At 44.3% G+C, this 17397-nt stretch overlaps 2 protein-coding genes across 2 annotated transcripts in view; one reads left to right on the forward strand and one right to left on the reverse strand.

Moving 5' to 3' along the window:
* The window catches only part of SIAE (sialic acid acetylesterase), a 112361-nt gene that overhangs the window by 55644 nt on the left and 39320 nt on the right, over positions 1–17397 (forward strand). The gene's annotated exons all lie outside the window — the stretch shown is intronic.
* On the reverse strand, positions 2018–9059 carry PANX3 (pannexin 3). Its single transcript, XM_025929090.2, has 4 exons — positions 8879–9059; positions 7518–7660; positions 4539–4753; positions 2018–3052 (listed from the first exon to the last, which is right to left on the reverse strand). The coding sequence occupies exons 1-4, from the start codon at positions 9057–9059 to the stop codon at positions 2413–2415; spliced, it is 1179 nt and encodes a 392-aa protein (XP_025784875.1). The 3' UTR covers positions 2018–2412.

Genomic DNA, 17397 nt, shown 5'->3' on the forward strand with positions numbered 1-17397 from the left:
CTCCCTCCCCCGTTTACGTTTTTTAAATAAACATTTAAAAAATTAAAAAAAAACCCTATTTGCCAACTGTGTGACTTATTTGCCGTTCATCTGTATTTTGTCTTTGCAGGCTTTGTGATCTGACTTTATTTTCATTGTTCCTTTTCATATACAGGTTTCATACCTATGGGGAGGGAAAGTGTGTTCATTCCTTTAGTTTTCAAGCTGCTCTAGCCAATGGATTTCAGTGGAATTTGCATTACAATATGACTTTTTCTTCAGTAGAAACGTTTCCTTACAATTTATAAAGCATTTTGGGCAAGTTTTAGAAATTTAGAAAATATAGTACAAAGAAGATTTTTTAAAAATCCATAATGTTGCCACATAAGGTGAGCCACTTTTATTTTATTTTTTTATTTTAATTTTTTTCAGTATATGAAATTGATTGTCAAATTGGTTTCCGTACAACACCCAGTGAAGGAGAGCCACTTTTAACGTTTGTATGTGTTTAATACCTTCATGCACTTTCATATATGTTAGATAATGTTTCCTTTTTGTTCACTGACCTTTATTATCATTTTGTGGTGTTATTATGATTTCTTTATAAGCATAATTACAACTTTTTTATTAACGTTTATTCTTTTTTTGAGAGACAGAGACAGAGCGGGAGCATAAACATAATTTTAAATGAATGCTTAATAGTCCAGTTACGGCATAATAATTTTACATGATTACTTCCATGTTGTTTGGCTTTTTGCTCAGCAATTGCTGTGGAGTGCATCTCTGTGCACAAAGTTTTTATTAATGTTTATTTTTGAGAGAGAGGTACAGAGTGCGAGTGGGGGAGGGGCAGAGAGCGAGAGACACAGAATCCGAAGCAGGCTCCAGGCTCCGAGCTGTCAGCATGGAGCCTGATGCGGAGCTTGAACTCACAAACTGCGAGATCATGACCTGAGCTGAAGTCAGACACTCAGTCGACTGAGCCAGCCAAGTGCCCCACAAAGCTTTTTTTATACAAGATTATTTAGGGGCTGGGTCTGTGTGCTCCAAACAATGTAACGTGGTTGAGCAAAATTCAGTCACTTACTTATTCAGATTAATACTTATTTAGTGCCCACTATGATACAACCTTTAGGAAACTTGTTAAAGAGGAAAAGGCAAATGAGTGGGCAATATTCATACAGTGTAAGAATTTTTATCTCAGAGGTAGGTATTGAATGATATGGCAGCACATAATTAGGGAAGAGGGGAGGAGATAGGGAAGCCTTCTTGCAGGAAATATGTCTGGGCAGACTCAGAAGGAGAGCTGGTGGACAGCCAGTGAAGAACAGGGGAGGGCATCTTGGGCAGTGAAACAGCATATTCAAAGGCTCAGCGTTGTGAGAAGCATGGGAGCAATGTAATTTTTCTGCTTACCTATATGAAGAAGGGTCTAAATGGTGCATACAAAAATTCTCTGAAGAAATATGCAGCTCTGTAAATGAAATATCAAATGAGAGACAGCTTGGTATCGTGGGCTGGGCAGGGCCTCAGAAGTCAGATCAAGGTTCCATTAAATTCAGATGCAGGAATGGAAGTTAGAAGCTAAGAGGGGGTAATAAAGAAGAGAGAGAAAGGGCCCAACAGCACTTTCCTGTCTTTCCCATTTAGTTCTAATGGTCACTATTCAGTGACTGGCTGTAAGTGGAGGAGGTGTGGCATCTCCTGGAGTATTCGAAGCACGCCTGGGCCCCTCAAGAGTTGTGAAGAAGCCCATAATCCCAGCCCTTGGCGAAGTGGTCCCTGGTTTAGATGATGAAGAAAACCCAGAGCTCCACCCCTAGCTGATGCATGGCCCCGGCCTCGTTCTATGCTGGCCGAACCCCCAAAAGCAGATAACAAGGTCCTGCCATCATTGTCTTCTATCCCACTCTGCAGGCCACACAGGACCTGGGCAAGGTCAATGACTTCCACAAAGCAAGCTGGCAAGTTCCTAGGATTTCAGGCCACACCTGAAGCATTTCACATTTTTATTCACTTAACAGATTGCCCTTTTGCTCTTTGGGTTGAGCTGAGCGTGCATTCCAGAAGGGCAATGGAGTGCATATACTGAAAAGAACCTGCCTCCATAAATAGCCTTTAGCACCTTCTTTCCTTATAGAATGTCTAGACTTCAGTTGAGTTTTAGGTGGTTTTTTTCCCCCCCTATCCTCATAGAATGCTCTAGATCTAATTTTTTAGTTCTTGGACTCTTCAGCTCTAACTTTCAGATTTGTTTTCATGCGTTGATTTTATCTTCTCACCTTTAGGAAAACATGATACAGGATGTGATTCAGCTGAATCCACACTTAGCATTTCTAAAGCGGGTATTTTTGTACCTTAGTGTGTGAGGCTTGTGAAGAAGGAGAGAGATTTTTACTTTCCATAAAATTTCTTGCTCCACGGTTTTTTTAACTAGGGGTTTTCATCACACACCCTTTGGGTGAGATGTTTAGGTTTTGTGGGTTCTAAGCCAGCCAATAATGTCATGAAATCGACCACTGTGTCAATGTTGTGCTTCTGGGTGGTCGTGTCCTTCAAAACACATAAGACACTCAACCAACTAAAAGAGTTGAGTTCAGAGATGTTGGCTCGGAGGAAAAGGAGGATCACATTGAGATCATTGATGGGGCATCCCAGCATCTTTCTGCTGAGGAGATCGAAAGCTGGCAGCATCTCATAGATGGATAGGAGCCGTTTGTCCCACCGACATAGTCGTGTGAGGTTGTATATTATCACCGGAACCAATAGGGTGTATATTGTTAAACTGGAGAGACTAACAATTTGCAAAATGGACAGAGAGGTCAGCCTGCATGTGATCAGATGGGGCACGTGGGTCTCATCACTTAGGAGGCCTGTCTTGATGGAACAGCTGAATTCCTCTTGGAAGAAGACATCCAGGTGGAAGTGGCCAAGGTACAGGTAGATGGCTGACGTGAAGAGGAGCAGGAGGGAGTTCCTCAGGAGGTAGGTGGCCACCAGGGAATGTGAGCGCTGCTTACAGGCCAGGTACCGCTCTAGCAAGGGGAATTCAAAGTATCGTTCTTTCCGAGCCCTGGGCAGGGGAAGAAAGGAGGCAGGGTGAGGAGAGACCATTTGGAACCATATCTGAGAGAGCCACGTGGGGCAGTAATGGAATCTGTGTATGCCACGTGGCATTCTTGGCTCACGTGAAAGTCTGCCTTCCTGGAGCATAACCACCCCTCTCCCTAAAGAGCGTGTGAGTATGTCTTAATTTTCCAGCTGACGAGTGCAATGTGGTCAACCCAGGGAATGATCAGTGAATAACAAATGGCCACACTGGATTTCTGCCCAGCAGAGCAGACTAAACCTGTAAGCCGAAACAGGATCCTTAGGAAGCAATAAGCCTATTAAATTAGCACTGGACGGGGAGTCTAAATAACCGCGTTCTGGTGCTTGGTCTGTATACTGTGTGTATGATTTTTAGGCCAACCCACCCATTTTATGAAAATAAACACGCTAACAAATATTTGTTGAGAGCTGTGGTGTTCAGGCACATGTAAGCCAGTCTCTGCTCTGAAGGAGCTTACAGGCTGCCTTGTGGGGAAGGGGCAGATAAGGTACGCCAATAGGAAATAATAGTAGTGCTTGATTTGTTGCTAAAATGGTGGATACAAACCACGGTGTTGTACAAGTTAGGAGAGAGTTACCAGCACGGGCTGGAGTGTTCAGAAACCTTTATGGAGAATATTGTCTTGGAGCTGGATGGAGAGGTGGATGGAGTTCAGAAAGACACACAGGAGAGGAACGTTTTTCAGAGGATAGAGAATGTGCACACACACAAGACAGAATATGCTTCCAAATCTCAGTTCAACGCTCCTGTTGGTGGAACCTACCTTGGCTGCCCTATTTAAAATGGCACCACTCCACAACCTTGCAGCTTTCCTGACCCCCATACTTGGCTTTGCTCCCCCGCTCCCATACCACTTATCTTCTGCCATATGATTTGCTATGTGTTGTGTTTATTTGTTGTCTGTTTCCCCTCCATAGAATGTGAGTCCCTATATGGGTAGGTATACCTTTGTCCCCTCCCCACCCCTGCCTCTGACACACACAAGGCACACTGATGGGTCTGGAGCACCCAGAACAGTGCCGGGGCCACAGCAAATTAGGCATGAATGGCTAATCAGGAGAAGAGGAGGAGACTGCCTTGGTAAAGTGGGAGGTTTCTGTCACTTGGTGGTCAGAGGTGTGAAAAAGTAGAGGGCCTTGGGAAAATATGTGGGAGAATTTGGGTTTTTTCCTGCAGGCATGGGGGGAGGTTCTGAGCAGGGGAATGGTATACAAAAGTGGTACATTAGAGAGATTAACCCCTTTGTGACGCAGGATGTTCATCTATAAACTAAGGAAGAGTCCTTTCTGTCCTCCCTGTACAGAAATGATGGAAAGTTAGTGAGATGGTGTGTTAAACTCTTTGGGTTCATGAGAAGGACAGTACAGAGGATAGTTTGACGATGACCCTGCACGCCATGTTAACGCTCAACTGAGGCCTTCAGAAATGGGTGGGAGAGACAACTCACTTCTCCAGCTCATCCCAGAAAACATGGGGGTCTGAGCTTTTCTGCCGGATCTTCAACATGTGCTGCACCAGGCGGATGGAACGATTGTAGGATTTGTCCAGTTCGCTGATGATGAAGAGCAGATCCGAGCTGAGGGCCGGCTGGGCTGCATACTGCCACAGCAGAACAGGCAGGTACATGACCACAGCCAAGGCCAGCAGGGAGTAGGGCAGGGCCTGTGGGGTGAGAGTGAGCTGAGGAGGGGGCCCCAGTGTGTAGAGAGAGCTCTGAGAGAGGGGCTCTCATTCCCTGCTTCCTGCGTCGGGGAAGGAAGGCGGTGGGGGGAATGAGCCACCACAGGCCCAGGACGTAAGGCTGTCTACTGACCTGGCTGAGTATGTTGAAGCCCAGAGGAGAAGGTTTGCTGAATCTCCATGTTCCCCAGCTGCACTCCTCAGATCTGGGGTCTGTGTAGGTATGTAGGAGCCCAGGGAGGACAAGGGGAGGGAGAGGGATATAAGGAGGGAAAGAGGGAGACAGAAGGTGGGGGAGAGCGATACAGAACCACAAGAGTCCCTCCGTTCCCCATGCATGTTAGCCTGGGTCGCTGAGCAGAGACCATGGCCAGCAGTGGTCATGGCATCACATCCTAGGGGAGAGTGTCCGCCTTCTTAATCTTCCATCTCCCTTTCTTTGACTCCTCCAAGTTCTTATCGCCAGACACCCAGAGTCTGTTAGCTTTCAAAGTCCAGTCAGGGGCCTCAACATGGCTGACTTTGGCTTAGACCCTCCAGAGAGGGGATCAAATCCCATAGCCTCCACGCTGCCTTCCCCGGTTCCTCTCGTGTGCAGTTGTGTTTTCATCTCTGCGTTTGTGGCCATGCCAAACGACACCACCAGGCACTGTCTTGGAAGACTTTGGGGCTATTCCTGTTCAGTATGTATACAAGCTGACGTTGACAAATGGGTGAGTCTTGTGTCCTCAACTACACAATTTACCACCTGAGGTAAGGGACTTTTCCCTACCACACCCAACAGGGGCTGGGCCGCTATTTTACCCACAGTAAAAACTCAACGTGTTTTGTTTTTTTTAAATTTTTTTTAACGTTTTTATTTTTGAGACAGTGAGAGACAGAGCATGAACGGGGGAGGGGCAGAGAGAGAGGGAGACACAGAATCGGAAGCAGGCTTCAGGCTCTGAGCCATCAGCCCAGAGCCCGACGCGGGGCTCGAACTAACGGACCGTGAGATCGTGACCTGAGCCGAAGTCGGACGCTTAACCGACTGAGCCACCCAGGCGCCCCATAAAACTCAACTTGTTAAAGGCTTTTTAAGCTCATTTGTGCCAGGTGCTTGACATGCATTATTTCATTTGCTCTTCACAAAGATGCTATCAGGTAGGTACTATTAGTATCTCTATTTTACAGATAAGAAAATTGAGGCATGAAAAGGTTAAGTAAGCTGTACAGGGTTATACGTCTCGTGGATGGCTGAGCAGGATCAGGAACTAGGCAGTCTGATTTAGGAGCTCATAAGAACTACTTGACTGTAGCTTCTCCTGAACAACGGTTGCCTTTTATTTTGGAGGAGAATTTGAAAAAAAAGAGGGAGGATGCATATTTGGTTGCAGCTAGATGGAAGAAAGTGTGTGTGTGTGTGTGTGTGTGTGTGTGTGTGTGTGTGTGTTTCTGAACTAAACACGAGAGACATGTTAGGAAAACTATACTAATCCACGAGAAAAATTAGAACCTTTTCATTCCTGTTCTAAGACATGGCATTTCTTGAAGATAAGCATCACCCCCAGAGATTCTGTTCCAGTAGGTTTGAAGTGGAACCAGAGAATCTGGGTTTAAAGAGCTCTCAGGCAATCCTGGTCAGACAGTTTGACTCTTTTCACATTTGAATCCCCTCTGCAGTATCTTGCCCTTGTTGCCATCTGGATCCTGTTTGAACACTTCCACTGACAGACACCCCATGAACTCTTTCCATTAAGTCTGTAGTTTTGCCTGGGTCCCAGACCTGTGTGGCCTTTTGAGGCCTTGTAAATTGTCATAACTTAAAAATGTCACCAGTGACTTCCAGTTCAACATTGTGAATTGGACACACACGTGACTTCTGCTCCCTCACGAAGCCCCACTAGCATGGCACTAAAGGGATAAAAAAGACATAATTCTCCAAGGACAAGGAAAACGGGAGACAAGAGCAAGAAAATGTTGCAAACTGGAAATCAGTCGTCTGCTAGAAAATAGCAGCCTGTTTGGGGGGGTAGGGAGATGGGAGTTGAGGCAGGCCAAGCAAGCTGTTTTTGCACCACAGAACTAGAAAGACTCAAGAGTTGCAGATAGGAGGTACGTCTGAAAATGGGGGTACAGGTGGGGTTGCAAACAGGAATATTGAAAAAACAGGCCCACAGATCTTCCCTATAATATGATGCACTTGTCAAGCGACTGCCCTTTCCATCCGCCGGCAGAATCAATCCGCCTGTGGTTTGCTCTTTGGAAACATTAAACCAAAGAGTTTCTGCACTTGGGTCCTTTGAGGGCAGGGGAACAAACTTGAGAACCATGTTAGTTGAGTGAATACTGAGTGCTGAGACCCACAGTTGAGTCTCTAGAGTGTTGGTAACCGAGTTTAATACCAACTGCCACCCTGGATCCACACAATTAACGATCCAGTGATGCTTTTTGGGAATCAGCCCAAGAGAAAGGATTACAGATACCGATATTTGAGGTTTTCCCAGTGAAATGGCCTGAAGGGTTCACTGTAAACAGAAGGCTGCTGGTCAGCCAGCCTCACCCATAGGCACAAAGCTTCCAATCAGATAAAAGTGGGCAACCAAAGATCACCAGACATTTGAAGAAACATGAAAGTCAATGACAAAAGGAAAAAAAAAAAAAACATGGGGTGGGGTGGCAAAGAGGCAAGAGAGAAGATAATGATGTGGTTCTAGCCTGCTCCACCCTGCCACGAAGCAGCCTGATGGAGCCCAGCTTACTTTACCTTGTGAGGCCACAGGGATTTCATCTTGTTCTGGCCAAGCTCATCCTGTTCGTGGTGAATAAGTGAGTCCCAGCAGGAACCGTCCACGTAGGCGGCCTGCCGGATGCTGAAGTTACTGGGAGAGAAGCATCGGATGGGGGGCCCTGGAATAAGAACACAGCTTGGAGGCAGCCTGGAGTTGGGAGTGGAGGAATGGGGACCCAGAGGACTGTCAGCTGAGAGCCTTCCAGGGGATGCCTCCAGAGCTCCGCCAGTTTTTTTTTTTATCTGGCAGGCACTTTCTGATTCCCAGGCCCCAGTTTCAGGTTGTGCACTGCAGAGTCACCATAGGCCTGTTTGGCTCAGCTCCCTCAATGCACTGGCTCCCCTTTGACGTGGGTTCTTCCCTCTCAAAGCTTCCCTTGGAGTCCCAGACACGCGGGCAGCAGGGGCGCCCCACACTCCTGTGGTTTGGTGGTGACTTCTCCTTCCTGAGAGAACTGGCATCTTTTAGGTTCTAAAATTTAGAGGATTAATGGCCTGTTTCTGAGCCCAATCAAGGGAAAGGGTGAGCAGGAGGTCCTGAAAGGGAAGGGGCTCGGAGGGAGAGTTTTGTTTTTCCATGATTCTCCAGAGAGAGGTGGAAGGGGGAACCAAGTGTTCTCTCCATCTTGTGGGGGAACGAAGAGGCAGTGGGAGGTTGACAGACCTCTTTGGGAAACAGTAAGCTAATCGTATAGCCAGAAAAGAAAGCCAGAAATCCCAATCCTCAGGAAGTCCACCTTTTCTTTAATAGAGGTAGGAAATTTGCAGAGTTAATCTAGTGCCTAGAACACCAGGTCTGTGTGTTTGTTAATGTGTGTGTGTGTGCGTGTGTGTGTGTGTGTGTGTGGCCACGGGCTGTGGGAAAGAAGGAATGGATTTATTTAGCACCTATGATATGTCAGTCTTTTAACATATGTCCTTAAATCAGAAACCCTGGAGGTGGAGAGTAGGCAGAAGGCTCTGAGACAGTAAGAGACTCATCTAAAGCATGGCCAACTAAGACCTTTAGCGGTCCTAGGTCCTGAAAAGATTATGTAGCCCTGATCTCTCTAGATCCATATGAAAATCAAAATAAAAGTATAATTATTGCAGTGACATAAAATATACTAATACCGAAATTAAAGCTACATATTTTTACTACAAAAGTTCGGAAATGGTTTTCAAAATTTTTGGTGCCTCTGCTCTGCTGGTGCCCTAAATTCACGCATAGTCTGCTTTTTGGGTAATGCCCAGGCCAAAGTCATGACACCTGGACAATATGGGAGCCACTTCGGAGTCCATGCAAAGAGTGAAACAAAGTGGGGTCTCTCATACACTGGGTCTTGGAGGCTACTTACCGGAAGAGAACTCCTGGGCAAATGCTAGGGACATCAGCAACAAGGGGAAGCCCACAGCTATGAACTTGACCATGCGGTCCAGGGGAAGTTCCAGGTGCAGTCCTTTGAGGCGGGGTCCCCTACGGTCGGGCAGCAGGGCATCTGATAGCATGTACTCTGCAGCTGTGTGTGCGAGTGACATGGTGCCGCTGACCTTTGGGGTGCAGAGGCCGCAGGAAGGGTCCCAGGACCGCGGTGTGGGGAGATGGCAGCTTCAGGCAGCTGGCTTTGAGCAGACAGTGCCTGTGGCCCCAGCCTCACGGAGATCTGTGCGAGGAGCAGGCACTGGTTCTCTAAATAACTGGCCAGGCCCTGAGCCAGGCATCTGGTAATTAGAGGGAGGCATAGCTTAGCGGGTCCTCACTGGAGGAGGGTCGGGCTTCAGCTGGGGCTGGTGCCAGGTCGCTCTCTCTGGGCTGTCCCTGAGCACATGGAGTCCCGTGGCTTTATGCTGCCCTCTCATTAATAAAGTATTTTTGGTGGGGTGGTGGAGAGAAGGAGAGTTGTGGAGCCAGGGCCCCCCCATGTAATTGGTGTGGAATTTGGGTGGAGATTGCTTAAATGTGGTGAAGGCCCTCATTTTGCGGTCTGCGTGGGAGAGGAGCCCCCAACACCCAGCTAGGATTGTTGCTCTTACATAGTATTCTTTGTCTTGCTGGTGATTTTTGCTTTGGGCCCAGAATCTTTCCCAGAAACTACTCTATATTTGCTGTTAAATTTCCTTCCCGGCCTCTGGTCTTTTCCTACAATGTTTCAGCCACATATTTACAATTTATGCATATTTACATTTTTGTTTGTTTGTTTTGGTTTTTTTTAGCCCCCTTTGAATCTCTAGGAAGCTGGGAGATGGGTGGCAGTATTGAATAGTGGAAAGAATAGGACCTTTAAAATTTGCAGGGAAAAGTCCCCCACTGGAGACCTAGCAGTACTCATTTTTTTATTGCTTGACTTCAGGCAAGTCACTTTTGGCTCAGTGTTCTCCTCTATCAAATGATCTTACGTTGTAATCTTACAAGCTTGTGAGGATTGACTAAGAGTATTGTATGCGAAGGTGCTTTGCAAAGTATAAAGTGTAGAGCAAATGTCAACTCTATTTCAGTTTGGCGGAGTTGGGTGGGTGGAAAAGCACAGGGTACTTACTCTTGTCTCTGGTGCTACTTCTAGACTTGGCAAAGAGAGGCCCTGACCTTGGTCTTCACACTGGCTGCCTCTGGCTGAATCCTTCTCACAGGCTAAGTGTCCATGGGGCTAAGGAGCTGTGACCTTTCAGAGCACATGCACCTGCTCTAGACCACTCTTCTAGTGCCTGAGACACTGTGATTCCCCCTCCAGGTGGCCCCATCCTGCTTCCAGGGCCTGTACAGGTCTTTTCCTCAGGTGCATCCTCATCCTCCCAAGGGTAGATCATGCTGGTGGTGTGCACTCCTGGGCCTAAAAAATGGCTTGTTGTGGGGATTTGGATAGAATTTAGAAGTCGTGGGATGCCCACACATGCAATCGTGAGACTTCTTGCAATGTGGGACTTAGCTGGTTTGGGAAGAAGGGATCTGAGGAGTCTGGGGATTCTAAATTCAAAACTGGCATTCCTGATCATTATGAAGGGTGTGTGTGTGTGTGTGTGTGTGTGTGTGTGTGTGTGTGTGTGTGAAGGCAGACAGACAGAACATATTTTATTTAACAGTTTGTTAGCTTGATCTATAACTTTAAAATGTATAGGTATATGGTATGTGGCCTTCTATTTAAACTGTTTTTCCTGGGCTCACAAATGTTTAGACTGGGCCTGCCTCTCTCTCCATCTCCAGGTTAGAGGCCAACTCTGATTTAGAGCTGCCCTGTGTTTGCTGAATGGAATGAGACAGGCATGGGAACAGGAGAAAAGATCCTTTCCTATTCCCCATTAGTATTTCCACACTCCTATTTCTGAATCTTTTCATAATGTGTGTTTTTGCCAATGTTTATTATTGGTTTGTATGCGTGTATTTTCTTTTGCCTAAATCAGTTTACATTTTGGAGAAGTATATACATACATTAATATGCATATATCATAAGCATAATGTTCAATAAACTTTCTTCTGATCAAAAAATAGAACCTTACTAACACCCCCAGAAATGCTTCCTTTTTTTAAAAAATAATGTTTATTCATTTTTGAGAGACAGCGAGACACACAGCACAAGCGGGGGAGGGGCAGAGAGAGAGGGAGGCACAGAATCTGAAGCAGGCTCCAGGCTCTGAGCTGTCAGCACAGAGCTCGACGTGGGGCTCGAACCCATGAAGCACGAGATAGTGACCTGAGCTGAAGTCAGACTCTTAACCAACTGAGCCACCCAGGTGCAACCCCCACCAGAAGTGCTTCCTAAGTATCATTTCCCAAAGGGTAATCATTATGCTAACTTCTTTTTTTTTTTAATTTTTTAATGTTTATTTATTTTTGAAAGAGAGAGAGAGAGAGAGAGAGCGCGCGCGCATGAGAGGGGCAGGGGCAGAGAGGGAGACACAGAATCCAAAGCAGGCTCTAAGCTCCAAGCTGTCAGCACAGAGCTCGATGTGGGGCTCGAACCCACGAACCGTGAGATCATGACCTGAGCTGAAGTCGGTCGCTTAAATGAGCCACCCAGGCGCCCCTACTTCTAATGGTATAAATTAGTTTTGTCTTCTTTATACTTTCTAGAAATGGAATCATATGTATATATTCTTTTGTGTCTGGCTTCTTTTTTTTTTTAAATACAATTTATTGTCGAGTTGGTTAACATATAGTGTATACAGGGTGCTCTTGGTTTTGGGGTTAGATTCCCATGATTTATCACTTACACACAACACCCAGTGTGTCTGGCTTCTTTTGCTCTACATCATATCCTCAATTTTGGGGTGGTTTCAGTTTGCTGAACTTTTGTTAAAGATTTTGCATTTATATTTACGAAAAAGAGCAAGCTTGATTTAATTTTTCTTTTTTGTGAGGGCTTTGGCACATTATGCTGGCCTCACTAAACGAATTAGAAAGTGTTTCTTTATCTGTTATCTGGGAACGTTTGTGCAAGATTGATGTCAGTTCTCTCCACTAAATATTCGGAAGAATTTATTAGTGAAGCCATGTGGGCTTGGGGTTTTCTTTGTGGTGAAGTTTTAGTTAATGGACTCAGTTTCCTTGATAAATATTTGACTATTCAGATTTTCGGTTCTCTCTTCTACTAGCTTAAATGCACTACTTTTCTATTGCTGCAATAAAACTGTACTAAAAGTGAAGGTTTAAAACAGCAAGCATATTATTTCATTTTATCTCCTCATTTGCCTGTTGATGACCACTCACTTTGCTTTTAGAATCTTTAAGTCTCAGGACAGCATATACTTAACTTGTCTTAAGTGGTATCATACTGCTCTCTAGAAAGGCTTTGTTGCCCAAAGTTCATCTCAAAGATTCTGTAGATCAGAAATTTAAGAGCAGCCTAGCTGGGTTGTTCTGATTCAAAGTCTCTCATGAGGTTATAGTCAAGATGTCAGTTAGGGTTGCAGGCAACCAAAGCCTTCAGTGGGACTAGAGGATCCAAATCCAAGCTCGCCCAGTGATTACTGGCTGGAGTCTCAGTTCCTTGTTAGGTGTTGGCAGAGGCCTTAGTTTCTTACCATGTGGGCCTCTCTACAGGGCAACATGGCGGCTGGTTTTCGCAGAGCAGATGCTCCAAGAGAGAGAACAAATAGGAAGCTGTGCTGCCTTTTGTGACCTCACCTCTGAAGTCACAATGGCTGTTTCTATTTTTTTCGTATTCAGTAGAAGGAAGCCATGAAATCCAGCCCATATTCAAGGAAATTAGGCTCCACATTTTGAAAGGAGTGTCAAAAAAAAAATTGTGGAATATTTTAAAACACTATAGGGGATTAGTTAAATTTTCGAGGAAATTGTCCATCTTTCATCCAAACTGTCAACTTTATTTCACATACTGATATTTATAATATCTTCTTATTAAATTGCATCGATATTTTATTATGAAAGCATTTAAATATAAATCAAGGTTGAAAAGAATATACAGTGAATATCTGTGATGCTTCTACCATTAGTATATTTTACTCTGCTTGATTTTTTGCACATCTATCTATTCATCCCTCTATCTACCCTTCAATCTGTGTTATTTTTCTGGGTACATGTCAAAGCAAATGGCAAATATTCACATACTTGTCCCTAAATACTTCAGCATGCACATCGCTAATTATACTTCAATATTTGCAGCTTGTTTCTTTCTTTTTTTATTATATATAAATATATGTATATATTTAATGTTTATTCTTGAGAGAGAGAGACAGAGGGCCAGCAGGGGAGGGGCAGAGAGAGGGGGAGACACAGAATGCTAAGCAGGCTCCAGGCTCTGAGCTGTCAGCACCGAGCCCAACACGGGGCTCGAACTCAAGAACCGTGTATGAGTCATGACCTGAGCAGAAGTCTGACACTTAACAGAGTGAGCCACCTAGGTGCACCCCTGCCTTTTTTTTTTTTTTTAGGTTTTTTTTTTTAATGTCTACCCTTGAGAGAGAGAGAGAGAGAGAGAGAGAGAGAGGAAGTGGGGGAGGGGCAGAGAGAGGGGAAGACACAGGCAGCTTGTTTCTTTCAAGATAAAATTGATACATTGATGCACAAAGCTTAAACCTGCATACAGAGTTTGACAAATGCATACACCAGTGTAATCCACACCCACTCAAGATTAGAATGTTATTGTCACTCCAGAAAATTCCATTTCATTTTTTTTTTAACGATCCTAGTTTTCTGGTGAAAATCTCCACACTTTAATTCATCCCTTCTCGATTTTCTTGAGCCTATTAACCAGAGTTATTTTAAAATCCTTGTTACTAACTCCAGAACTGGGGTGATCTGTAGACCTGCTTCTACTGTCTCTTTTTTGCATATGATTTTATCTCCTTGCAGTTTTGCACTATATGCTGAACATTGTAGATAAAAGAACTGTAAGAACCAGAGATGCTAGGTAAGGCTATCTTTTGCCAGAGATGCTTCCTTTTTCTTTCGTCAGACACACAGGGCCAGACGTTGATCATTGAATTTCATCGGGGACTGAGGCGAGTTAGGTCTGTGCTGGAGTTTTAGTAAGATTCATTCTGCAGTCAGTTTTTTTTTTGTTTTTTGTTTTTGTTTTTTTGTTTTTTTTGTTCTGAAAGCCTGATCTTTCCAGGTTTTTGATTGAGAGTTTGTTGGGTCCTCTTAATCTCTGAAGGATTGTGAGAGAGTCTATTATCCTCTTTAGGGGATTTCAGTTTAATTATTTAACCTCCCACTGTATGTTAGTCTCACAATCTGGCACATGTTTTGAAGGAGAGACTGATTCAGTAAATTTGTATCAGTGAGTTCAATGCAGGCTCACTCCCTGTGCAGTGTCTTTGTTTCCTAATTATCGCTAGTGGGGGAGATTTCACTTTTGGTCTAGTCCACCAATACTCAGTAAATGTCCTGTGGGGAAGAGTAGGAATGTGTTTAAGTCCCTCAAATTTCCAATTGTTGTTCCACCCTCATAACAACAGCCCTGACGGTTCATTTTAACCCCAACATAGGCCCTTCGCCTAGACCAAAACCAATAGTGAGCTGGCATCCGGAAACAGAAAATGCCTAGAGATTGTACTCTTACCTTGAAATGGTTCTGTCCCCTCTTGAAGTTTAATTCATCGTGTCCTCATTTTCTGCATAGCTTCCTGATATCCTGATAACAAAACATAATGTTTTGTAATTAATATAGCCTTTTCTGTTGCTTGCAGAAACATTTCCCTGCCATGACATGACATGACATGACTGAGCTTTACCCAAAAACCTATGTACTATAAATATTCATAAGTGATTTTGTTTTAAATCTCATTTTTATTTTTTATTTTATTTTTTTTTTCAACGTTTATTTATTTTTGGGACAGAGAGAGACAGAGCATGAACGGGGGAGGAGCAGAGAGAGAGGGAGACACAGAATCGGAAACAGGCTCCAGGCTTTGAGCCGTCAGCCCAGAGCCTGATGCGGGGCTCGAACTCACGGACCGCGAGATCGTGACCTGGCTGAAGTCGGACGCTTAACTGACTGCGCCACCCAGGCGCCCCATTAAATCTCATTTTTAAAAAAAAAATGTTTTTTTTTTTAATGTTTATTTATTTTTGAGAGAGAGAAACAGCAGGCGAGGGGCAGAGACAGAGGGAGACACAGAATCCTAAGCAGGCTCCAGGCTCTGAGCCATTAACACAGAGCCCAGCACAGGTCTTGAACCCAAACAGTGAGATCAGAACCTGAGCTGAAGTCTGATGCCCAACCAACTGAGCCACCCAGGCGCCCTGTGTTTAAATCTCATTGTTTCTTTTTATTTTGACTGAGCCCTGTACCTCTAAAGTTGATACATATTGCTATGTTCACAGCTAATCTGTTGTTTCTACTGCAGCAGAATACTTCATTTTACCTCATTTGCCTGTTGATGAACACTCATTTTGCTTGCCCTCCTGTTCCATAGAAAATGTACATTTCCCCTTGTGGTCCTTCAAGACAATTCAATTGGCGTATGTAACCAGGACCTTGGAATTTTAGGTCATAGGGCAGCATATAGTTACCTTGTCTTAAGCAGTTTCGTATTGCTCTCTAGAATGGCTGTGGTGCATAAAGTTTCTTATATTCCCACATCTTCACCGACAGTACCATTCAACTTAAAATTTTTGTCAGTCTGGGGGTGCCTGGGTGGCTCAGTTGGTTAAGCATCCGATTCTTTTATTTTTATTTTATTAAAATTTTTTAATGTTTATTTATTTTTGAGAGAGAGAGAGAGAGAGAGAGAGAGAGGAGGGGCAGAGAGAGAGGGAGACACAGAATCTGAAGCAGGCTCCAGGCTCTGAGCCTGACACAGGGCTTGAACTCACAAACCTTGACATCATAACCTGAGCCAAAGCCAGATGTTAACTGACTAGCCACCCAGGTGCCCCGTAAGCATCTGACTCTTGATTTCAGCTCAGCGTGTGATCCCAGGGTTGTGAGATTGAGCCCCGTGTCAGACTCTGCGCTGACAGTGTGAACCTGCTTGGGATTCTTTCCTTCCCTCTCTTTCTGCCCTTCCCCCCACTCATGCACTTGCACTCTCTCTCTCACTCTCAGAATAAATAAATAAACATAAAAAAATATTTTTGGGTCAATCTGTTGAATGTAAAGCAGAGGTTCTCAAAGTGTGGTCCAGGAACCCCTGAGAGTACTTGAGGAGCTTTTAAGGGGTCCACAAGGTCAAAACTATTTCCGTACTAATATCAAGACACTATTTGGTCTTTGAACTCCCATTCTTGCATGAGAGTGTAGTAGTATTTTCCAGAGGCTGCATAATATGTGATATTTCAATGGACTGATTGCCAAGGCAGATATGAGATTCCTTCTATCTTCTACCAAACCAGATATTCAGAGATTTGCAAAATTGTAAAACAGGGCCACTTTTCTCACTAAGTTTTTATTTTATTTTGGAAAATATACTTATTTTTCACAAAAATATTTGTGTTAATATGGGATGGATTTATGATTTTATTTTCAAATACATGAATAAAATAAAGATTTCCCATTTTCGTTTCTAACATGGTAAATATCAATTGATGTAACTCACATGTACAAAAGCTCTTTGGGTCCTTGATATTTTTTATGAGTGCAAATTGAGATTAAAATGAACTGGTGCTATAAAGTGATATCTCATTACATCAATTTGCATTTCTCTTGATCCATGAACAAGTTGAGTATCTCTTCATATGTGCATTAATTATTTCTGTGTAACAAACAAAGGTTTATTATCCCTTAGTTTCTGTAGGTCTAGGGTTTGGTACCAGCTTAGTTGGGCTGGTCTGGTTCTCACAAGGTTAAAGTCAACAGATTGGCTGGGGCTCTGGTCATATGAAGGTTTGAGTGGGGTTGGATGATTTGCATTCCAGATGGCTCACTCACGTGGCTGTTGGGAGAAAGCCTCGCTGTGTCAGGCAGCTTCACTTCCTCACCACATGACTCCCCATAGGGCCGACTGAGTGTTCTCACTACATAGGAGCTGGCTTCTCCTATGGCAAGTGACCTGAGAGTGAAAAGGGAGATGCATGAATGCATCAGGCCCATAGAAAAATCTCAGAGCTTTTGTTGAAGGCTTTGGACTTGCTCTCTGTGGAGCTGATGTGGAGGATGCTGGAGAGAAAAGGCCTAGGACACAGAGATTGTCACTCTAGTGATTCTGGTGTTGAATTAAGCCAAAAGGAAAATTGTCATATCAATATCATACATGCTAGTATATGAGAGAAGTAATGTCTGATGAATAGCTCACAAAAGGACAATCTTCATACAAGGCATAGGGTCTGTTTGTGCGCCATTCAGTCCCATTACAAATCCTACAACTACCAACAGGGAACTGCCTTGATGGCAATGACAAAGTGTCATGGTCAGCATGTCCCCGTCAGCCATGACGAACACAAGCAAGGGACAGAGCTGTGACATGCTGTCCACAAATG

The sequence above is a fragment of the Puma concolor genome, chromosome D1 (genome assembly GCF_028749965.1).
Source record: "Puma concolor isolate L17-30 chromosome D1, mPumCon1.1.hap2, whole genome shotgun sequence".
NCBI classification, from domain to species: domain Eukaryota; kingdom Metazoa; phylum Chordata; class Mammalia; order Carnivora; family Felidae; genus Puma; species Puma concolor.

Coding starts and splice junctions, on each gene's coding strand:
- PANX3 (XM_025929090.2), bottom strand. CDS start 9,059: ATGTCACTCGCACACACAGCTGCAGAGTACATGCTATCAGATGCCCTG. Junction 4,754..7,517: donor AATCCCTGTGGCCTCACAAG/GTAAAGTAAGCT, acceptor CTCACCCCACAG/GCCCTGCCCTACTCCCTGCT. Junction 3,053..4,538: donor TTCTGGGATGAGCTGGAGAA/GTGAGTTGTCTC, acceptor TCCCCTGCCCAG/GGCTCGGAAAGAACGATACT.